This window comes from Euprymna scolopes, chromosome 40 (assembly GCF_053919585.1).
Source record: "Euprymna scolopes isolate OS-2025 chromosome 40, ASM5391958v1, whole genome shotgun sequence".
Lineage (NCBI taxonomy): Eukaryota > Metazoa > Mollusca > Cephalopoda > Sepiida > Sepiolidae > Euprymna > Euprymna scolopes.
This window is the reverse complement of record NC_136521.1, coordinates 70688068-70714165: the sequence shown is the minus strand read 5'-3', so window position 1 is coordinate 70714165 and position 26098 is coordinate 70688068. Positions and strand designations below refer to the sequence as shown.

The window sequence follows — 26098 nt, the reverse complement described above, 5'->3', positions numbered from 1 at the left end:
TTATCTTACTCTTTCACAACGCTACAATTTTTTTTTTTTTTAAATTTCTGATGACTTTTTTTTTGTTTTTAAATAAAACAGTCGTACTTTTCATTATAGCAAATATATTTTCAAATATACCGGTTATTGTTATTTAATTTTTTTTCAATTTATTCATCCAGAAGAAGTCTTACAATAATGACGAAACAGTGACAGGTGTGTGACTTGGTTTGTTCCTTTTTTATCTCTATATCTTGTCGGAATACTATTTCCATTAATCTAATCATATATATATACATATATATATATTAGTGTTGGGACGATTAGTCGGAATCAGAAACCAGAAAAACTGAAAAAAATCAGAACTTTTTGAGTGTATCAAAATCAGAAAAATGTGTACTTATTTTCCAATGCCAAAAACAATTCCTTTAATTATATAAACATATATATATATATATATATATATATATATATATATATATATGTGTGTGTGTGTGGCATCCGTCAGTCGAAACGACTATGGATCAGCGCCGTATTAAGATGTTGCCTGTATGCATCCTTTTGTGTGACTGTAGAGACCAATTCTTGATTTGCATAGTCTGCCACAGCCTTGACATACGAACGTTGTTATGCAATTTGCGGCTTCGTCCGGCTGTTCCACCTGTACACTCGCTCTTCTCCTAACTCTCTTTGCAGCGTTTTCAACATGGAGAGTCCTCTCGCTGATGATAATTTTGTTGTTTAAAAAGATCTTCCATTGCTGGTAATAATAATAAAATGATAAATATTTATTGATTTTAACTTCCAGTAAAACTAAAATCTATAGATCACTTCCTCACGAGTGTGTTTTTACGCTTGAGAAAATATATACACATTTAAGATGTGTTTTTTGCGATAATTGGAACAAAATAACTATTTTATAGTTAAATATTTAGAGATTTATAAAGAATCAGAATCGGGGGGAAATATTGGAAGTGTCTCATCACTAAATTCACACAATTCAAAGTTTGTTTGTGTTTTTCTTTTGTTTTTTTTTTGTATTTTTTGTTTGTCCTTTTTTTTTTTTTGGTAAAGCAACCTTGCAGTGGAAAAAAATGTTCATACAAAACTTATTTACTTTGTTTTGTTTTTTTTGTTTACTTTGTTTTTTGTTGTTTTTTTTTGTATTTTTTGTTTGTCTTTTTTTTTTTTTTTTTTGGTAAAGCAACCTTGCCGTGAAAAAAAATGTTCATACAAAACTTATTTACTTTGTTTCTAGTTAACGAAAAAAAAATAAACTGACTTTTTTTTTTAAATCTTTTTTCTTTCACAGTTAAAATTTATTTTTTCAAACTTTGTTTTGAATGAAAATAATTCATTCTTAGAAAACACTAGTTTACTTTGCTTGTGTAAATATGCCTTAAATTTCTTGCTTTTGTTAAACAAATAACTTGAGCATACCACTAAAAAATTTTGTTTTGTTTTTTTTTCCCCCTCAAAATCCAACAATTCAATTTTGGATATGAATCAGTTTTTCAGTATCATTGTGCAACTAAAGTTTTGTTTATTTTTGTGTTTTGAATCAGTTTGAATTTTTTGTTGTCAAAATTATATACCGTACGTTCAAACAAAAAAATGTTGAAAATTCGAGTACCTAGTTTCCTATTTTGTAAAATGTAGATTTCAAAATCTTGCTTCCTGTGTGTGTGTGATACAGATTTGAGTAATGTTCAAATAAATCCTCAGTGTTGTGAGATGTAGTTCTTGAGTCCTTGTCACCAGTTTTGTGGTAATGTAAATCTCGAATCCCTTGTCACCAGTTTTGTGGTAATGTAAATCTCGAATCCCTTGTCACCAGTATTGTGTCCTTGCAAATCAGCAATAATCAAGATAAACACAATGATTTAATTAGCTAAAAATTTCTTAACAAAAGTATGTTACAGAAATATACATCATTATTCTGGAACCATAACTGCCATGAATCGCTGCCACTACATTTAGATATAACTATATTTATTATCTCTGTTATCTATATAAGTTCCTTATATGGATCAGTTTACCCTCATGACATTAACTGTATTAAAACCAAAACTAATTGATTGCATTTGTTTTTCATTTAGTGGCTTATTTTCCGTTTTCTTTTTTGATATGAGTGCGTCTTAACTCAGCAAGTGCGTGACATGCAGCCATTTGAACTTTTGACTGAGCTGTTGATCAAGGCATGAAAATGCTGAAATAAAAACCTCTAGTTTTGAGTCTATTGGACAGTTCAGTTAAATGCAATTCAGATAATGGGGCCTCAGATCGGGGGGGGGGGGCAATACACAAAATAAAAAGCGTATAGAGGTATATCCCAAAGCAGTGCATATTCTATCCTGACAATCCAAAATTATCTGTATACTAGAATGGATTACCCAACAAAGAAAAATCTATAAACTAGAGTCTACTAGGAGAGGTAAGCTCTGAAATGGGGTATATTCTCTCCTGATTACCCAACATTATTTGGAGAATGGAATGAAATACCCTACAATTTAAAAAATCTGATAAACTTGATTATATACATGTCTGCAAGGTAAATTCTTTCTTCCAAACAACAATATCTTCTGTTGGTCGCTCGCTTCATTGCGAGTTTCTGCTACTGTTAGTAGGTAGTAAATATTATTCTATTGTATCACACACTCATAGATTGTCATTTGATAAAGATAAAATACTAAATATAGATTCTGTTTGACTTTTTGCCAGCAACAACAAACCTAAAAATGGTGTCCACGCTTAATTTTCTGTTCATGTGTAGTAATAATAGGATTTGAAAATATGATTAAAGTTTGATACTAGATTAAACCCTGTTAGGTGTTAATGCTCATATTTGCTACTAACATTTAATACTATGTTAATACTGCTGTATTCACCCAAACTTCAGGTGTTAAGCAAGAAAAACAAATTTTATGTCATGCTATGTCGAAAAACAAATTGAAAATAGATTATATTATTGTAGTTATGGGTTGAACAAGTTTTAAGTCCCTTAATGACGTTGTGATATTTCTTTGTAATTGATAGAATCCTGTTCAAGGATTTGTTTGTTTTTTTTTAAAACAAACAAGAATAGCTATTTGTAAGACAAGACCATTTAATCATTGAATTTATTGATGTAAATTCTATTTTATATTGAAATGTTGCAGACTAGAGATGTGTGGTTGTCTCTAAAAATAGGATTTCAAATATTAAGCATAACAGGCTGAAAAAACGTGCTTTTAAAACTGAAGCAGAACAAACTAAAAATCATGTTCTTTTTTTTTTTTAACTAAAGCATGACATGTCAAAAAAGATGACTTTTATAAATTTAAGCAGACTAACCAAAAAAATAATGCTTTTTCAAATTTAAGCATGACAGACCAAAACTATGTTTTCAAACTGAAGCATGACAGACCAAACAAGATTATTCTTAAACTGAAACCTGACAAAAAAAAACAAAAAAAAACATAGTTTTTCAAACTAAAATGTGACAGACCAAAGGTAATGCTATTTATAAGCTGAAGTGTGACATATCGACCAACGGACCTCTTGGGATGCATCTAAAATAAAATGTCAGTTCAGTCTCCTTATTTAACACAAAATTGAGCATGACAGACAAAATAATAAAAAAAATAATATTTAAAAATTAATTAGATGGACGGACAGAACTTCTTATAAGACTGTTTGAACACGTAAAAATAAGTCATGGTTATTTATTGATAAATCCCATCTTTTATTTCTACGCACATTTTGTATCTGCGGAAAAGCAATTTAATAGGATTAGCAACTTATTTTTTGTTGTTCTAACTTTAAACTCATTTCACAAAGAAGTTGTCAACTGCACACCCAAAACTAAGCCATTTTATCTCCATGAACAACGACCCAACCCATTTCATCATTTTCTGTGGAATATTTATATATCACCTTGACACAGTATACATTTTATACACGGTGATATGGTGATTGTCACTTCTTGACAGAAGACCATCTTTCCCTTGCTTTATTGTTGATTACTCAATCATTTTCATGTATTTTTGAAAATTTTTTTTTTTTTTTTTTAATAATTATGTACACATATATACACTTATATACACACACACACACACATATACATGTGGAGATGTGATCAAGAATGCATCAATTCCTATTTTCTGTGGGAACGAATTTTATACATATCATCATCATATATATATATTATTCCTTATTGGAATTTTTTATTTTTTAGATGAGCATTGTATGTTAATTTTATTTTATTTCGGACTACTAGTCTCATCTTATCTTTTTTATTTGGTGCACAACGTTTCGGCCAACTTCCTCTGACCACCTGACGAAGGCCAGAGGAAGTTGGCCGAAACTTTGTGCACCAAATAAAAAAGATAAGATGAGACTAGTAGTCCGAAATAAAATAAAATTAACATATCATCATCATCATCATCAGCGGTCACTCGTGTCCGAGTAAGACTGTCCTCCGTTGTGGCTTCTGTGGGTCCTCAGGTGAGCATAGAGCCCAATCCTAGACCCAATTTGTCTTGTGCAATTTGGGCAGATAAAGGTGGTGGGGTGGGGTTGGGTGTGTCTGGTTGATAATCTGTCCTTTCTGTGCTTGCGTTTATCCTCAGCAGCTTGATTTAGGTCACTACTATAAAGCGCAGCACCTTCGTGGACAGCGCTCTTCCATGCCAACCTGCTCCCAGCCACGTCCTCCCATGTCTCAAGGTCCATGTGAAACCGCTTTAGATTTGCTTTGATGTTGTCCTTATACCTCATCTTTTGGCCACCCTGGGCACGCTTTCCCTCAACAAGCCGAGAGTAGAAAATCTGTTTTGGGAGGCGGAGATCCGGCATTCGGACAACCTGACCAGTCCATCTGAGCTGGCGTTGAGCAACAGTAGCGGTGATAGTGGGAATGTCAGCCTCACTCAGGACGCTGGTGTTGGTGCGTCGGTCCTTCCAACTAATTCTGAGGATTTTTCGGAGGCATCTTTGGTGGTACGTCTCCAGGGTTTTTACGTGCCTCCTGTATGTGGTCCAGGTCTCCGATCCATAGAGAAGAGTGGGCAGCAAGACAGCTTTATATACCATGATTTTGGTCTTTGTCAGAAGGTCACGGTTCTCAAATACTCTCTTCCTTAGCCTTGAGAAAGCCCCACTGGCACAGCTGAGACGGTGTTGTATTTCATCATCTATGTTGGCTTTTGATAATAGGATGCTGCCTAGGTATGGGAAGTGGTCCAGATTTTCCAGTCTAGCGTTGTCGATGGAGATGTTTGGGGGTGAGACTGGAGTACTGTTTGGTGGTGATTGATGGAGGATTTGGGTTTTTTTTATATTAATTGTTAGTCCTAGCTGTTTGTACGCCCTCGTGAAGTCAACCAGTGTACACTTTATACATATATATATATATATATACATACATACATATATGAGAGAGAGTAGATTGTTCAGTGAAAAAGGCTTTTGCCAATTCATCTGAAGGCTAAATATGTATAAATGCAAAAGTAGTTTGTTTTTTTTCTTTTTCATTTATCACACCTATAATATATAAAACGGCTCACTGCTATTTAAATTAATGAAACATGGTCTTTTGAAATACTATGTATGTATGTACGTAAAATATATTAAAATAATTTTTACTAATAGTATTAACGCCCTAAGAGTTACTAAAATAATGTTAAATATTAACCAATGAAACAACAATAAAATATATATATGCATTATAAAAAAAAAATTAATTTTATAAATTGTTCCAGAACTAGTTCGGTTAATTATCTGTAAAAGTTAATCCTGATAGATTTGAAAGTACTGGGGACTACAATAACTATTAATAGTTTGTTAGAGACCGCAAAGGTCAAATCTTTTGAACTTTGTTCCCTTGGCAACCTTTTCACCAAAAACCGATTAAAAAGTTTGCCCTATGTCTGAATATACTTTATGTAAAATTTCAAATGTTTAGACCAAAAATTGGCCGAGTAATTTGGTAGAGACTGCAGAGATCAACTTTTGTTTTTTTAACTTTGACTTCAATTTTGAACACTCAACATTTACTGTTTTGGACTCAAATCAAATTAAAATGTTTGATCCATGTCCAAGTAATCTACATCTATAATTTCAAGTGTTTAGACCCAAACTTGGGGGAGGAGTTTGGTTGAGTTTTCAAAGGTCAAATCGTTGAATTTGACTCCTTGACAGACAAATTTCTGGCTGAAAACCCATTAAAAAGATTTTCCCAAATCTCAATACCCCTTATATCAAATCTCGAGTCTGTAGACTGAAAATTGACAGTAATTTGGTAGGAAAATGTACAGACACACACACACACACAATTTCACTTATATATATATATATAAAGTCACCCTCGGACTGGCTGTTCAGTTGTATCACAGCTCAATAGTGCGACTAGACTAGCACCCATCCTGACCCAGCAATCTAGTTGATAGATGGCAATTCTACTATATGACCTATGGGACCAGCGTTCGTAAATGATATCTTCAAATGTCTTTATGTAAACATTTGACCACTACTTTAAAGTGTTCCATTTGTCTGTTTATTTACAAACAAAAATCTTTGCATTATGTTAAGTAGGCAAGCAGGCAAAATCATTTAACAGAGGTTCTCTAGCTAAGAAGGATGGCTTATATACGGAACTTTGTGTGTGTGAGTTCGTTTCCTATGGACTCTAACACAGCTGGGCCGATTTTTATGAAATTTCACATAAATGTATTTTATGTATCTGACAGCGTTCTTAGATAGGTTTTGTATTGGAATGTCTTCGATAAGTATTGCTAATCAGTAATGATGAATGAAAGAAAGAACAGGAGATTTTGACCAAAGTTAACACCCTTATACAGCCATACATCACAAGTGCATTTGAGAAGTTTTATTACCATACAAGCCGAAAGGCCCAGAATATAAAATCAACAGTAGGTTTTTTGATATGATGGATACATTCAAAATGAATGTTTCTGTTTTTAAAGCACAATTGAACCATAATACTTGACCTTTGAAGTTTAATTCAAGACATGATATATAAAAAAGATAATTTCATAAAATCAACAGTAGACTCTCTACAGTGTAATGTAGACTACAATGTATTGTGGACTGTCACTGCAGGGAGGCATGTGAAGCTTCCCCCTAGTGAACTGTGATAGGTTCCCAACTAGAGGAGGCAATTAATTGATTTCATTGAAAAATGAACGATTTTACTAATTTGGATGACAATAAAAATATGGGAGTGTGAAACATTTGTTGATCATCATTCAGTCCCGGGCAACAACAGAGTTTTCTGCTAGTACACACACACACACACACACACACACACACACACACACACACACACACACAGTAGAGATCAAGACTCGAACACAACTACTTGTATACTTAATTATTTATCTAAATTATTGGAATGGTTGTGAATTGCGCAACCTTTGCCTCACAATTACACGTGCAGCTACTTGTGCAGGGGGGTATCCATTATCTCTTGAAACTGAACGGAAACATCGATCGATTCATCTATTTATTTGTAATTTCGTTTGCATACACAATTCACAATGGCAGTTAAGCTACACAGAGGCATCTATGTTTCATCCCTGTAGAAAATCATCAGGGCTAGTGATACATTATATATATATATATATATATATATATATATATATATATATATATATATATATATTGAAAATTTTGCTTAAAACATTGATGGTAAACAAACCTGTAAGAGTATAAGCAAGCTATAGAAATACAAGCAACCGGATGTTGAAGTGCTGTGACGTAGGTACAAAAATAATTAGCTTAACATTCTGATGTTTTAGTCATTGTATTATTTGTATATATTAATACATAATGTTTCATTTTTTATTATTTTCTTCCTTTTTTTTGTCTGTTTATTTATTAATTTATTATATAATTAAATTTTTAACGAATGGGGAAATATTTAATATGTTATGCGGGGCAAAAGTTTCGCAATTGCGACAGTGATCGTTAAACTCATGCATTGTCATGAAAACAGTGCTCAGCGGGAAATATAGTTTTAATTTAATATTAAATTTATGTTGACCTTTCTATTAAGATTGTCTGTGTATTACAATTGATTCTGGTGTTCTGGTCATTGTATTATTGCCATATATTACGACATAATGTTTCTTTATATAATTATTTTTTTTTAATTTTTCTATCAGGATCTTATTGGTCAATATTCAAATCAGCAGAAGCAATGCTCAGATTCATGCAGTATCATGGAAATGCTGCCTGAAACTGCAGTTGTGTCTGTTTATTTATTTTATATTACATTTATTTACATAATTTAATATATATATATATATATATATATATATATATATATATATATATATATATATATATATATATATATATATATATAGGCCGGATTGGTTCCTCTTTGTTTGAATTTGAAATGAACCGTGCCAATGTTGTTCTGATCTTCTGCATATATGAATAAATATTATACTCTTATTTGTAAAACTCTTAATGAAGCACTCTGCTGAGGTTACTTCCCAACTACCCTAAAATATATATATATATATATATATATATATATATATTAAGTAATGTGATTGATAATTTAAAATTTGAAAAATTAAATTTCAACTAAATTAAAAATTCGTTTCATAAGAAGGAACAACAACAAAATCAATTATCTGTACGATCGTTTCGGAAAACAATGCTTTTTATTGTGGTAAACATCCAGTTACAAACAATAATTACATATAGTTTTTTAATAAGCAAGGTCTCCTGGTCAGCAAATTTTGAAGGGTTTTTATTAAATTTAAAAGACACCATAAATAAACCTAGCATTAAAAGTAAGGCAGATGTATCTGAAAAAAATTAAAATAAAAGGTCTGGATTTAAAGTTGATTAAATCAGGAACTATGGTTAAAATACTCATATATATGTTTGCTATAGTTTTTCGCCTCTTTGAATGATGAATTTTAAAAGGGGGGACGTCCGTGTAATAAGTTATTTCCGTTAGCGTACTTTTGATTTAAAGACGCCATGGTTTATATTCGAATGTTGTTTATATAATTTCATAATGTAAGGGGGGATAATTAGTCATATTTTCATAGTAGCAAAAGTATCCGTCGATGACTGGGTTTAAAAACGGCCTACAGAAAATGGACTCTGATTTATGAAAGTATGATAGGTTATGAAAAGGAAGGATTGTAGTTTTGGTTGAATTTGGGGGTATCAAAACCAAAGCAAAATCTGATAAAAATAAAACAGATAAACCCTATAATTTATTATACCATACCTGTTCATACTGAAACACTTATCACAATATTCTGTGGATCTATATTAAAAAACCTTGTTAAACATTGTGACATATAAGTTATCAAATTTACCAAATTTTCATTACTAATGATTACTATATTGTCCAATTTCTACTGTACACTCTTTAACCCTTATCCTTGAGTGGCCTCTGGGCCTTGATAATGTGGTGATGCCTATGTAAAAAAAAAAAAAAAAAAATTTCCATTCTGTGGAGGTCAGGCGCGAACAAACACCCCATAATATTATTATAACATATTTCTTCAAACTGAAACATAATTATCAAAGTATACATACACAAATAGATATGAAAAGTCTTTGTTAAAGCTTGTGCCATATTTCCATGGAGTACAGGCGCGAACGCAGACCCCACAATTTTATTATACCATCCCTATTTAAGTTGAAACATACTTATTAAAATATTCTTATGTACATCTATATCAAAAACACTTGTAAACGGTTTTTTTTTTTTTCATTTTTTATTTCCATACTTTGGGGGTCAGGCGCGAATGCCAACCCCACAATTTTTATGAACCACCGTTTTGCCAGATCAAATATACCCATTCCTGATCCTCGATACATCTATCATTATATATGTAATCAGTTTTTTAAATAGTCAACCATATAGGAGCCTATTCGTGACCACACACACACATTCAGCTTTATATTTTATATATATATATATATATATATATATATATATATATATATATATATATATATATAGTGATTTATTTTATTGTTCATACTGAATTTGTACATTTTCTACAATAAACATGAAATATCCGATAGGCAATCAAATTGCAAATAATGCAGCCCGATTATTTATGCTAATATTTTACATCCATTGAAAATTGAAAGATAAGAAAAGGATGTATAGATGTTAATTCATTCTGCATTGTCCGTGTTCTTTTCATTGGCTAAAATACAATCTCATTATTCGTTGTGATATTCTTCAGCTTGTTTCATAAATTGTTGAATTTGCATCATCATCATCATCATCATCATCATCGACTTTGGAATTATGAAGCAAATGTTATTTCATCTCCAACAAATATAAGTTTTGTTTACAATAAATCAGGTAGTTTTTGTTGCTTTTTTTTTGTTTGTTTGTTTTCACTTTAGTTTTTTACTTTTAAAAATATCTAAAGATATTTTTATAAACAGAAACCATATTTTTTTCCTTTATTTTCAATTTCTTTTTGTTTTTCTTTCAAGATTACCACTATATATATATACACACACACATACACGCACATATATATATACACACACACACACACATATATATATATACACACACACATATATATATACACACACACACACACATAACTGTATAAGAAGGTGTAGCAATGTAGAATACCGGGGTATTGAAGTGATGTATGTCACAAAAACAGACAAACGAACAGAGGTCATTGATCTTGTAAATTTTTTGTACATCCATTTATTTTTCAAAATTATTCACATCACACATCAGTAAATATGGACTTACCGTTTTATACAACTGGTAAGATAAATGTCTTTGATAATTTCGATAATATACTTCTCTTTTTCAAAAAGAAAACAAAAAAAAAGAGTGCTGTAAGTCAGGACAGGAAATAGAACTAGGTCAGTTGCAAAATGGACAATAACAGGAGTTATGTTTTAAATCTAAATATTAATTTACTATTAATTCACCCAAACAAGGCATAATGCCACTTTAATGTAGGGATCTCTACTGTTTGGGACATAATTTGCATGGATACTATGTGGAGAGTTGAGCAGTAAGATGTCTGTTTACATTACATTTGAACTTCTGCATGTCAGTACAGTTAGCGAAGTAGGAACCTGGAATGGTATTTCAAAGTCTAGCAGTCCTAGGGAAGAAATTATTAGAGTAGAAGGCTTTCTGTTATCTGGGGATCTCTACTATGTAGGGGTGGGATTTTGCTGCTTGTTGGGTTTGCCAGGAGTATTGACGTAGGAGTACAAGGGCTTGTTGTTCATTGGAGCACCTACCATTATAATACCTATAAAACAGGCAGAGAGATGCAACATTTCATCGATGGGACAGAGGTTGAAGTTTAGCTGACAGTGTAGGACCTATTAGGTTGGTAACTCTCTTAAACGCTGATTAAGAGGTAGAGACTAGTAGCAGATGCACCAGCTTAAAAGTGGCAACAATACACCATACATGGCCGAATGGTAGCCTTGTAGAGGGAGAGGATAGTAGAGAGAGTAGGATTATAGAGAGAGCCCACCTTCTTTGCAGCAGCCTTGGCAATACTCTCGATGTATCTGTTCCACCTTGTGTTTCCTGTGAATGATAAGCCGAGGTGTTTGAACAAAGTACTTTCAAGTAATGTATCAGTAGCCATGGCTATTAGTGGTTGAGAAGATTTCTTGTAATTTTTGAAGGAAAGAAGTTTAGTCTTGGTAGCATTGAATGTGACCATTTGAAACAAAACCACCTCATGATATTTCCTTGAATTATTTTACATTTTTTGTTCATAAACTAGCTGTAGTTTCCATTTAATCAAAACTGGCATCTTCTTTTCTGAACGATGCTATCCTACAGAATGCCGACAGAATATAAGAATTCGTTATCAAAATATCAAAAATAAGATTCAACTTCTTCCTGGATTTTCTCAATACACCCAGTGTTTTTTTTTTTTTTTATTGTTTTTTTTTTTTTCTAGAGAAAGATATAAAATATCTATAAATTTTTATTTTAAAAAAACTACTTGTGCTCCAAGTTGACAACATGGTATCTCATAGTTCTTTCCCAACTTTCTGCATTATTCTAATACACACGTGAGCTGCATTGAAAATGTTATGTAACGCTCTATTTTTTGGTGAGGGAAGTTTACAGCTTTCAACTATATTTTTTAACATTTGAATCAAATTAAACATTTTCAGAAATAACTTATAATTAGAATTTTAAAAGAAAATAGTCAAACCATGTTAATTACAGTGCGACATAAAAAAATTGGGACAACTTAAGTATCCTTATTATGTATGTCTCCAGGGCATTCATATATATATATATATAAAGAGATAGGTTTTGATACTCAAAAATTTTACCCTAAGCAAAATATGATGAAAGTAAAGATAATTTTCACAAAAATATATTTTTTATATCAACTTTGTTTCCATTCATAGCCAAGAGTGACCAACAAAATGTTTCCTTACGAAGAGAAAATGTTATATATATAATAATATAAATATACAAAAAATAAAAGTTACTTTTATGGTAGAAAAATTCATTGGTTTGTATATTTAAGTAGTTTGTAAAAAAAAATTTTTTTTTTTTTTTTAATTCACGAACCGGTTTAAAAAAAAAAATCAAAATGGCAGCGACTTTGAAATGGAGAGCCCCATTTTCAATTTGAAGAAGGGGCATCTGAGCATTCTGTGTTAACAATTTAAGAGAGTTCCGTCAACGTAAGGAATATTTATAAACATATTTTAATGTTTTCCGTTATTTTGTGCTTGAAGAATATTCGATTATGGCATGTGTAGTTTATATAAAAATTCATTTAAGTAATTATCGCCTCAAATTTCGTTTTAATTTCGGTTCGCTAAAATTATTTAAAGTAAAGAGCATTAAAAACTATTTCAAAACAAAAAAAAACATGAACTGAACTTTTATTGACTATGGTAACATTTATTTCTTGTATATTTATTTTTTCGGGTAGTCGTTTGTTGACTTTTCTGCTAAACACTCTTACTGAATAATATCGACGAAATATCAAAAAACAAAGAAACAAAAACAGTTTTGAAAAATAATGAAGCTTTACTTACTTTAGTAAAATAATCTGAAACAGCAAAATGGGATATTAAAAAAGTAAATACGTAATTACTTTAGTTTTTTACAGCAAAGAATCGATATAAATATGAATAAGAAGAAAATGGTGCCCTTTTCAAGCAGAACAGCTTTGTTTCAGTTTTTACAGTATTGAACGGTGTAGTATTGCGCTGTCGGATTCAGGGTTGTACTATTGTAATGTAAAGAACATGCAGAAAGGGTTGTAATCAGCTGAATTCCTTCTAGTACACTGACAAAGAAAAAGCTTAAACAGATATATAAATAAAAATAAAATGGTTATGTAAATGGTTTTAAAAAGACACGTAATCACATGAGCAGGATTTTTTCCTTCTTTTGACACGATAAAAAGTAACGTTCTTATTTTTTATTATTTATCTATTTTCGAAAGAGTGCAAGTGGAGAAAGAAAAAAACAGAGTTATGCAAAATTTGTGTTGAGAATTGTCTAAAGTTCCAACTTTTTTGGGGGGCTTTCACTTTAATAAGAACGTGAATTTATGAGGTACAATATGATTCAACTCAAAAAAATAAATAAAAGCTAACGTAAAGTAAGATTAAAGTTAAGGTGTTATTGTAGACCCTCACCCATTTTAAAAACCTTGTTAAACTTTGTGAAATATTTATATTCTATGGAGGTCAGGCGCGAACGAACCCCCAATTATTTTATTATACCATATTTCTTCAAACTGAAACATAATTATCAAAGTATACTTACGACAATAGATATGAAAAGTCTTTGTTAAAGTTTGTGCCATATTTCCATGGAGTACAGGTGCGAACGCAGACCCCACAATTTTATTATACCATCCCTATTCAAGTTGAAACATACTTATCAAAGTATTCTTATGTACATCTATATCAAAAACCCTTGTAAACGTTTTTTTTTTAATTCATTTTTTATTTCCATACTTTGGGGGCCAGGCGCGAATGCAGACCCCACAATTTTTATGAACCACCGTTCTGCCAGATCAAACATGCCCATTCCTGATCCTCGATACATCTTCTATCATTATATGTAATCAGTTTTTAAAAATAGTCAACCATATAGGAGCCTATTCGTGACCAGACACACACACACACACATACGTTCAGCTTTATATTATAGAAGATATATATATGCCTCCAGGGTATTCATATATATATATATATATATATATATATATATATATATATATATAAATATATAAAATAAAATAAAAATTACAATTACATTTACCAAAATTATCCAAGATGGTAAAACTAAAGTATATTATAAATATTAAAGAATTAATATTTATAAAGTAATCTCAACCAGATGTAAAAGCTCGATAAATCCAAGTAGGAGATAGAGCTTATAATAAGAGCAAATAATTAATAAAGCGTGTTAAAAAAAACACTTTGAAAAAGCGTTAAAAACATATTTTTAACTCTTTTTCAAAGTGTTCTTTAACATGTTTTATTAACTATTTGCTCTTATATATATATATATATATATATATATATATATATATATATGATATAATTGGTTGCTTTGTTTTCTAATTCCCATATGCCTTTGTTTAAATGTAAATAAATGCATCTTAATGTGAAACTAACGTCACCCGTCTTTGGGCGTCCCTTTTGTTCAGTAGGCAGCGCCACTCAGGCTAGTAACAATGGTCAGTCACAGGGAACTCCACCCCCAACACCTAGTGCTACCTCTTCAGGTAATTATAAGCTGATAGCCCTCTTGTTGTTCACATTTTTGTTGGTCAGTATTTTAAGAGTGACCCATTCATTACTTCTCGTCAATTACTCATAACAACTAAATCTCATTTTATTGGCCACATGATTCCTGCTCATTATTGCGTTGTTTTTTTGTTTGTTTTTTAACTTATAATACTAACGACGATGGTCAATTCGCAACAGAAAGGTAAATATAAATTGTGCTTTTTATTTTTTGTTTTTACTTTTTTTTTTTTTTGCTGTGTAATCCTATTTTTTCTTCACATATTAATTGGTCAAGTGACAACATTAACTTGTAGTACTTTTTTAAAAGTATTTTTAATATTTCGAGCAACCTTTACAATATAGCCAGATTATAATATCCGTAACACAGATTATGGAAGGACAGGAATATCTGTAACAGAATATGGAGGGATGACAATACACGTAACATAGAATATGGGGCGAAAAGAATATATGTAACATAGAACATGGAGGGATAACAATATATGTAACATAGAATATGGGGGATAACAATGTATGTAACATAGAATATGGGGGATAACAATGTATGTAACATAGAATATCGAGGCATAACAATATCTGTAACATAAGATATGAAGGGATAGCAATATGTGTAACATAGATTATGGGTCAAAAAAAAAATATGTAACATAGAATATGGGGGAATAACAATATATGTAACATAGAATATGGGGGGGGATAACAATATATGTAACATAGAATATGGGGGGGATAACAATATATGTAACATAGAATATGGGGGGGGGATAACAATATATGTAACATAGAATATGGGGGGGGGATAACAATATATGTAACATAGAATATGGGGGGGGATAACAATATATGTAACATAGAATATGGGGGGGGGGGATAACAATATATGTAACATAGAATATGGGGGGGGGATAACAATATATGTAACATAGAATGTCAAGGGAAAACAATATATATAACATAGAATATGGAGGAATAAAAATATTGAACTCTTTAAATTTTTTCAACACACCTATCACAAAAAAAAATTAGTATATTCTTCTCATAAAGAGATTTTGCAATAAAATAATAAAAAATACACATCATGTCAGGGAAAGTGTTTAGTCATGTAAATAAATCCTATCAGAAATGCAGTATTTTTCCATAATCTAATTTTTTCCCGTTGAAACCTGAATTCTCAATACATAAATATTAGATGAAAAAATGTCCACAAAGAATCAGTTAATATTGTAAACTGGCACCACATCTGGGCAGGAGCTGCTTGGCGTGCTCTATACAGCTTTGATAGAGTTAAAAACCGGCTTCAAAACCTAATAGGTGATGCTCTTTTCTCTTCCCTACAACCTCTTTCCCATAGAAAAGCCATTAAGGGCCTATCTCTGCTCTATCATTATTTTCATGGCAAGAGCTCGTCTGAACTCCAGTCTATGTCCCTCCCCTTGCCAAACTTTCACAAAAAACACTCAACTAGCTATAATCACTTTCAACAATTTTCCTCACTCTCTATCTGTGCCTAATTCTAAATGCATATGTTATTAACAAAGCTTCTTTCCCAGAACGACCCGCATATGCAACACTTCCATTGGCCTGCTTCCTGGCTGATTACAACATGGTAGCCTTCAAGTCTGATGTAAACAAGTTCTTGTTGAGCCGTCCCCTTAAACAGACAATTCTACCGAATTTACACCATTAACGATTACTAAACTACAACCTTACGTGCATTATCCTTATCCTCGAGTGACTTTCAGGCCTTGATAAGTGGTGACCACCTTGTAATAAAAAAGATAAATCATCGCAACGCTTATCAAATATTCATGATATAATGATGTATAAGTATTTATTAATAAAAACAACTCGTCGATATGGAAGCCACTTTTCAGATGAAACAACTTGTAACTTCCACCTATCAATTCTTCACGGCATACCAGTAACCATACCGTGGCACACTGATTGGGAACCACTACTCTCCAGGAAGCTACTAATTAATACTAATCACTTCACAGACCTCCTTTTTTTTTTTTTAAGCTGCGTAATATATTGAAACTAAATGCCATCCATATTTAAAGTATCCCTCCTGTTTGGGTTTTATTTCATTTGTGTCCCTGCTTGTCTTTTCTTTCAAGTCTGGATTGTTTTTTTTTTGTTGTTTTTTTTTGTTGTTTTTTTTAAACACATTTAAGTGATATGATTTTTTTAAGTTTCTGAATTTTTTAGATGAGGGTTTATAATTTGGATTATTTTTACTACTATTCATATCTCTGATATTATTCTCAAAATATTTCGGCTCATATAACTTCTGATTTTTTTCAAATGCATTTGTTTATGTGACTACATGGGGCAATGGATAAAGGCTCTAAGTACAATCAGTTCGAAGTTAGGCCTTCCAGATGTTAATAGGTGATACTAAGAATATAGTAAAAATTATTTAACACTTCTTCTCAATCATGACTGATGGAACAAGAAAAATCTACACCCATGAATTAAATAAAAAGGTTCAATTTAAGATTCTCTGTAAATTCCTGAGAAAATTCCCAAGTTCAAAAAGATACATCTGAATAAGGTTTGAGGTTACATCAGCCAAAACTTTGGGATAATAAACATCCAATCTAAGAATAGTTATCAGAATAATCCAAATAATTTTTTAATTTTTTTTTTCTGAAATTTTTAACTTGAATGTATTTTATAAAGTTTATGTCCCGTCTACATTTCATTCCCAACATTTTATAATATTTAATGAGGATCTGTTAAACTTTTTAAATTTTCTTTTTCTTTACAAAATCATCAAGACAATAATGTCCTTTCAATCATATCTACTTGTATCATCGATATATTTTAAACTTTTATTACTTATATAGCTGAAACATTTGTTTCTTAGATATTTAAAAAATAAATCTCATTTTATAAAGCTGCTTACCAAAAATAAATACATCGAGATAATTTAGAAAAGTAAAACTTTAGTATTCAGGTGACATAAAAAAATTTTCCACTTGAAATTAAAATAAGTCAGTAAAACATTAAAGTGAACAAAAAATTATGAATGAAGTCAATTTATAAAGAAGCTGATATCATATTAATAAAAAGAGAGATGAAAATAGAATCGCTCCAAGACAATCCAAGCCCGAAAGAGACAACACCGCCAGCATCCAATCTACTGGACTCCAAATATGCTAGCCAAAATAGGGAAGACAGGAGTTATAAGGCTGTCTGAGAAAAAAACTAATAAAGTGACTAGTTAAAACCCAACATTTTTATTGTAACACCATTAGCATTAATTACTGCTACAAAATCTGATGGTGGACAATGTATGTTTTAAAAAAATCAAAAACTTGTTTTTTAAAACTCAAACGATCTCAATTCTTATTTCAACAATTAAATATGTTTTAAGATGTGAAAATATTGGCTTGCATTCAATCCTTAGGAATTACAGGAGAGATTATCTATCAAATCATAATCCACTTAAATCTTCTTAACTAAATTGTAGATAGCGAATATTTGGTGAAAACAAAACGGGAATGGGGGGGGGTATTTGTTTATGCGTTCACTTTTTTAATGTTCGCGCTATATTCTAATTACAAAACAACTGTATTTTTCTACGGCATGACTTTTGACATTTTTGAAAGTTAAATATTTTCTTAGCAAAATAATAACGTAAAATGTTTAATGTTCCTTTTAAAATTTTTAAATCAATTTTTTTTTTGTTCATAAAATGTTAATTGGCAGATATGATTATTCTTTCCTTTCTGTTTATTATTAACAGTTATCATTAAGATTAAGTTCCTCTTTCTTTGCTCATAAAAATAAAATTTGCATATGTCATTATTGATGTTAGCTGGATAAAAGTATGTTCACTTTTCTTTTCTAGACTAGTAGGCCACCCGGCATTCCCTGGTCGTAAAATATGCATAAATATTATCTTTTAATTAATGCAGAATTCTTATTTATTACTGTAGAAATATTGTAGATATTAAACGTATTGTAAAATTCCTTTTAAAAAAAAATGAAAAAAAAAAAAAAAAACGGAAAGAAACTGAGACATGTACATATGAGTCTTATGTTTTTTCTAAACAGTTCATTTCTTGTAAGTAAAAAAAAAAATACTCGAGCTGAGATCAAAACTAAAACCTAAAGACAGTGAGTCAAGTACGATAGCCATTAGACCAACTTTACATGATCATTAAAAGGTGTTTTCAAACCTGTTTATTCTTAACATAAGTAATCTGTCATGTGAACGATTCACGCATGCACATTCATGAAACAATTAAATATTTGTGAAATGGATAAAAGCCCAATCACCCTCACATACCAATTTTTAAATTTGGACCCTTTAGCAACCCTTTTTTTTTCTTTTTATAGATGAAAATGAATTAAAAAAATTTCCACATGTCTGAATACCCTATATACCAAATTTCGAGTCTGTAGATTAAAAATTGAGTATATAGGTTGAGAAATATCCTCACACACACACATTCTCACTTTTATAGATATATAGATAAGTTGTTTTTTTACTCTTTAGTAAATAAAGCAGCTAAAAAGGAAAATCTTCAAAAAACGATCAAAATATTTGTAAATTAATTTTAAAATGTTGTCTTTTCAACCTTTTGTAATAAAATTTCATATAGAAAAGTTATTTTTAATAAATTAGTCTTGATAAATATGGATTTTTTTCTTTATTTGCTTGCTATAAACACAATTGAAAATATAACTAATACTCAGTAATTTTTCTTAGATTTCTTAATACCAAGTAAGTGAAGCTGGCATCATTCTTATGACATAGGTACAGTATTAATAGTGATATTTTAAATTTTAGTCTTTAGTTAAAAAAAAAAAAAATTGAAAAAGAAAAAGGAAAATCTTTAAGAGACGATTAAAATCTGATAAAAATTGTTGAACATTTTGGCTCTGTCCATACTGTAGGTCCTTCTACAACTGCACAGACCGTAGTCGAAAGTATTCCCAAACCTGCAGCCACAGGAGGTTTGTTTGCAGCCTTTGCATCTGCAGCATCTTCTTCTGCCCAAGGTAAATTGTGTGCCCACCCGTGTGTTGACTGGCAATGTTTTTTTTTTGGTGGTGGTGGTGGGGGGATGGGGGGATTTGCTGTGTAACCTCTACTTACCCCCTACCCAATCAAAATATTCTAATTTTTTTAAGACACTTTATTCCACAAGCCCTTAATTTTCTCTTTTTCCTTCCATTCTGTGTTTGCGTGTGTATATATTTATACAGTGTTACCGAAAAACCCGACATTTGATGAAAAGAAAACAAAATATGCAATAAAAACAAAAGTTGTATATGCAAAGACCCAACAGTAATAATTAGTAACAATTAAAGATAAAAACTACATTATTTTTCAATGTTATGTGCCACAGAGATTACTATCTCAAGGTGGGCATGAAATGAGTTGCACATTTTGGTAACCATTCCCTTCTCTATATCAACCAACACCTCTACTATGGCAGCCTTCAGAGAATCAACCATGTTTTGGACGTGCTTGTTAGTCTTGACCTTGATCATAACCCAGAAGAAATAGTCAAAGTTATTGCTGTTGGCTAAGAGGAGGGAGGCCACAAGCTGAGGAATATTGTTTGAGCAGCCATGTCTAGGTCGTTATGGACTCCTGTCTCGGAGAAGGGTCATGCTGGAAAAGTTTGTGGTGATCTCATCCATCCAAGGTTTCATCACACTTTTCAGCACTTTTTCATATTTCGTTTTCCTTCTGTCAAGTGTTGGATTTTGCTACAACAACCTGTGTGTGTGTGTGTACATAAACTATTCAAGTTAATAGCTAAAATAACTCTTGAATTCTCATATGTGAGAATGATCTATATATAATTTTTGCAAAAAGGAAAATATATTTGATACCTACAAGTTGTTTCAATACTCTAGTTAACATAAGCTCAATAATTAATTAGTTATATCAATTAGAGCTTCCATATATTAATACGGTACAATTTGATACATTCAGAACATATTAATCAGAATTTTGAATATCCCAACTAAGTTTGAGAAATATAGGATGCAATAGAATATTTATTTCCGGAACTTGTATCTTATACAAGGTGGAACGATAAATTTGTCGTTCTAAAGAAAACAACACTACAGCTTTATTTTAAAACTTTTATCGAAAAAATCATTTCAGGTAACTTGATTATGTAGTAGAGCTGACATCTATTCAATGTAGCCGCCTTCAGCCTCAATCACCACCCTGATACGGGTCCAGAACTGGGAGCATGCTTTTTCTCCAAGCGTTGGTGGGAATTTGACGAATAATCAACAGATTGCAATGATCAGGCTGGCCTTGGTGTTGTGGGAGGTCATGTTGGTGATGTTCTCGACGTATAACCAAACGAAACAGTCCAGTCAGTTCAGATCAGGGAGGGGAGGCAGTGAGAGAAGGGTACAAAGTTGTAACACTCCTTCTGAAACCAAGATTGGGTCTTTTTGGACTTGTGGGCTGGTGCCAAATCCTGCTGCCACACCCAATGTTTGCCAGCAGCTACCTGATTGCACCAGGGGATCACCACACTCTTTCGCACATCCAGATACACTTTGGTGTTGACTTTCAAACCGTCTTCAAAGATGTGAGGTGGTATGATGTGGATGTCACTTGAAACCACACCAAAGACCATAACCATGGCTGGAAACTTTGTTTTCATCACCCTGTTATTCATGGCAATCCAGCAATGCATTTTGAGGATGCTGGCAATGGTCCTGTTGTCATAACTTGAATCGGTAGAGAGCATGAGTTGTACAGCGGCACATCGATCTCACTTGTTGAACATTGTGTCACTTTCAGACATGATAGAAGACTCTTATCGCTCTTGGGATTTTTATACAACTGGCCAACTAGTAGATGGTCTGCAACAAAAAAAAAACAGTTTTCTTCAAATGGAAATGGAATCATGTCGTCTTTTCTAGGACGACAATTTTATCATTCCACCCTGTATATATCACAATAATCTGACGATCAAACAATTGGGAAACTAATGTATTGATTTCTGAATATTTGAGATGAAGATTGATTGTTCATATTATTTAGATTCATAGAACTACTGTTTTCATCTTGTATATTTTTGTTTCTAGGTAGTTTAAGTAAAAATTAAAATTATCTCCCCTGAAAATTATTCAGTAATTATTTGAAGAAAGGTTTTTGTAAATTATCCTGTTTATTTATGGAGTCGTTTTAATTGTTGTTGATATCAACTATATATACATGGGGAGTTAAAAGAATAAAATCTATTCTTTAAGAGGAGACTTATTGCGATAATGCAAAGCTCAACAAATTGCTTTGGAGCTTATATAGAATATAAAAAAAGAGACAATATAAAAATATATACTTATGCATATAGATTTATTCATTTATCAATATGGAAGTTACATCAATTAGGGGTGTAGAATAAGTAAACTCTTTCTACCATGGTATTTCGAAACTTAATGCTTCTCAGCAGAAGAGGAGAGAAGATGCTAGGGATGTGACATCTAGCAATAGATACATATATATATATATATATATAACTATATATATATTTCATATTAATAGATTAGTGTTAATAAAAACATAATTCTTTATTATGGGCTATTATTTTTAACATTTGCTTAACCCATTTATGCATTGCACCCAACTGGTTTACTTTATGCATGAAAACTTTTAAATATGACACCTAGTTTTGTTTTACTTTTTAATTGTTTATATTCAATATTCAGTAAGGTTTCTTAGATTTCTTAATTTCACAAAAAAAAAGTGAAACTGCCATAATTTGTATTGTATGACTACACTAGTAATTAGCAATGGTAATATTGACTCTTATTTATTAATATTACTAAATAAAACAATGGTAATATTTTCTCTTATTAATATTTCTAAATAAAACAATGGTAATGTTTTCTCTTATTAATATTACTAAATAAAACAATGGTAATATTTTCTCTTATTAATATTTCTAAATAAAACAATGGTAATGTTTTATCTTATTAATATTTCTAAATAAAACAATGGTAATATTTTCTCTTATTAATATTACTAAATAAAACAATTGAAAATTTGTAAGAGATGATTACAATCTGACTTGATCAAAGTTGTTGACCATTTTGGCTCTGTAGGTCCGTCTACAACCGCACAGCCCATAGTTGAAAATAGCGAAAAACCTGCAGCCACAGGAGGTCTGCTTGCAGCATTTGTCTCTGCAGCATCTTCTTCTGCCCAAGGTAAATTGCGTGCTTACCCGTGTGTTCACCGATAGTTTTTTCTTTTGTTAACGTCACTTACAGTGTGCATCAGATTGACCTTCTGTGTCAGTTACCGCCCCTCCTCCATCCACCCACTCTACCATTTTTTTTTTAAGTCAACTAAATTCCTCAAATCCTTTTAATATTTTCTGGCATTTTTCCCTCCCATTAATCTTTCTATAATAAGAATTCGTCAGACTAAATGCGATTAAGTTTGAAGAATTCCTTTAAGATCATACACAGATGTTTTTTATAGCTTATTTGCCATAAATATTTTTTGTTTAACTATTACATTGCTGGATGCATGTATTAAGCACTGTTGAAGTAAATACTGAAGCAAAAATATATACATATAATATTTTATTATGCAAGTATATATCTGCCACAAATATATATCCCTGTAGCTATATATAACTGTACCAATGATCGAAGGTTCCAACATCCTTATTCATCCAACCATCATGACAGCTATAATAAATGCAAGAGAAATAAACCCGACAATTTATCTACTCATATACTAAGTCTCAGAGGATTCACACTTCCTAAAGGGAGACAACTTTCACAATATTACTTCATTAGGATCTTTTCATATTTCTCCCAAAGTGTTCAACTTGAAGTGAACTTTAAATAAGCATATAATCATGGTAAGTTTATATGTCCACACAGTATAATCCACTGACTCCTTAAATGCTAATAATAAATAATCATATGTTATTACAGAAAAACTTCTACTGGATTTATATATATTTTTTTCATTTTCTTTCTTTCTTTTAATATGAACACCTACATGAAAAGGCAAACGTTTTGCCTGATGAGATCTTAGTTATTAATAACTACAGATCAAAACATTGTCATGCCAGTGTAACGAAGCTTGTTACATGTCTGTATAAATATATATTAATATATATACTAATAAGAACTTCATTTGTTTGTCTATTTTTGTTCATACATCTCTTCAATATCCTGGTTTTTTACATTGATAACAGCCTTCACTTACATAGTTGTTGACCAACAATGCTTCAAGCAAACTACCTTTCCCTTTTAAAATATATTAGAGTTGGAACGATTAATCAGAAAAATCAGAAATTTTTAAGGTATAGAAATTGGAAAAATCTGTGTCTATTTTCCAATGCCAAAAAAGATTCTTTTAATTGTTTTTTTTTTTTTTTTTTCATTTGATTTTGTTTAAAACAAAATTTTTCTATGCTGGTCGTGATAATAAAATAACTATTTATTGATTTTAAACTACTAGTAAAAGTTAAATCTGTAGATCAGCCCCCCACACACACACACACACCACACACAAATTTGTTTTTGCGTTTGATAAAATATATCTCCATTTAACATAGGTTTTTATGGTAATCAGGAAAAAATAACAACTCTAGTTAATAAATATTTAGAGATTTATAGAGAATTGGAATCAAGAATTTAGTATGGAATCAGTAATTATATCAGAATCAGGGGCAAAATATTGGAATCGTCTCATCGCTAATATATATATATATATATATATATATATATATATATATATATATATATATATATAAGGTAGTTGCTTGTCTAACCGCACTGATGAGCTGTGAAACAGTACTGTATGTAGATGAGTATGTGTGTGTATATATATATATATATATATATATATATATATATATATATATTCCCAAACTAACCTACCTAATTAGTTTGTTTTGATAAAATTAGAAAAGAAAAATTTGTTCAGTAAAAAGTTTCATGTAGCAGTAGTATTATTTCTTCTTTTATTTTTGCGTGGGTGTGCATAAAAATGTTTAATAAAACAAAAAAAAAAATATTCTATTCCTTATCTCAAGTGTGTGAAAATGACATGAACTGACATGAAACCGCAGTTATGTTCAGAGTATTTCATTTTTCTCATCATCGATTCATAATGTTTAGTTTAAAGTTTCTTTACATTGCTCTGCAATCTGTTGTACTGAGCACTTTTTGTAGTGAACAACATGATAGGAACTTGCAAATTATTATGATTTAATTTCTATTAAAAAGCAAAGTAAATAAGAATTTCGGGGTTCAGGATGTGATTTTCTGTGAGTATCCCCTTTTTAAGGAAAAAAGAAGTATGCTCCCATTTGTGCAGTTAAGATATCATTCCTACCTGGTACATGCTTTGTAGGTGTACGAACCGAGGATAGCATGAATACAAATAAATAAGAAATGATGATTCCGGACATGTCATTAATAACATTTATTGAATGAATTACAGAAGGTACATACATACATACATACATACTACTAGCAGGGAGACCAGACGTTGCCCGGGATTGAATGATGATCAACAAATGTTTCACACTCCCATATTTTTATTGTCATCGAAATTGGTGAAATCGCCCTTTTTTTTATGAAATTGATTACCTGCTTTAGTTGGGAACCCCTCGTGGTGCACCGAAAGGAAGCTTCACATGCCTCCATGCAGTGACTTAGTCCACAATACATTGTAGTCTACATTGCACTGTAGAGAACCTGCTGTTGATTTTATAAAATTATTTTTTTATATATAATGGCTTGAATTTAAGTTTAAAATGCAAAAGTCAAGTATCATGCTTCAGTTGTGCTCTAAACAGAAACATTCATTTTGAATGCACCCATGTAATATTCAAGAACCTACTGTTGATTTTATATGCCGAACCTTTCTCCTTGTGCAGTAATAAAACTTCTCAAATACACTTGTGATGTTAGGCTGTGTAAGGTATTAACTTTGGTCAATATCGCCTGTTCCTTCCTTCATCGGATTTTTTCCATTATCTATACTTATTGAAGACATTCTAATACAAAACCTCTCTAAGAACACTGCCAGGCACATAAAATACATTTATGTGAAATTTCATCAAAATTACCCAGCCGTTTCAGAGTCTATAGGGACTGAACTCTCACGCGGACAAAATTCCTTTCATATAATCTCTACTATTATATAAAAGGAACTTTGTGAGTTGGTTCCCTATGGACTCGAAAGCGGTTAGGTCGATTTTTGGGAAATTTCACACAGAGGTACTTTATGTGTCTGGCAGTGTTCTTAGATAGGTTTTGTATCAAAATGTCTTCAATACATAAAGGCGTATTCAAAATGGATGTT

The 26098-nt window shown here is 31.3% G+C and overlaps 2 protein-coding genes across 33 annotated transcripts in view; both read left to right on the top strand.

The window, feature by feature from the left end:
* LOC145265633 (calcium/calmodulin-dependent protein kinase type II delta chain-like) overlaps nt 1–26098 on the top strand; it is a 705488-nt gene that overhangs the window by 484414 nt on the left and 194976 nt on the right. The window lies entirely within an intron of this gene.
* LOC145265638 (uncharacterized) lies at nt 14534–22432 on the top strand. Its single transcript, XM_080121706.1, has 2 exons — nt 14534–14747; nt 19681–22432. Exons 1-2 carry the CDS (start codon nt 14615–14617, stop codon nt 19869–19871), a joined length of 324 nt encoding a protein of 107 aa, XP_079977832.1. The 5' UTR covers nt 14534–14614; the 3' UTR covers nt 19872–22432.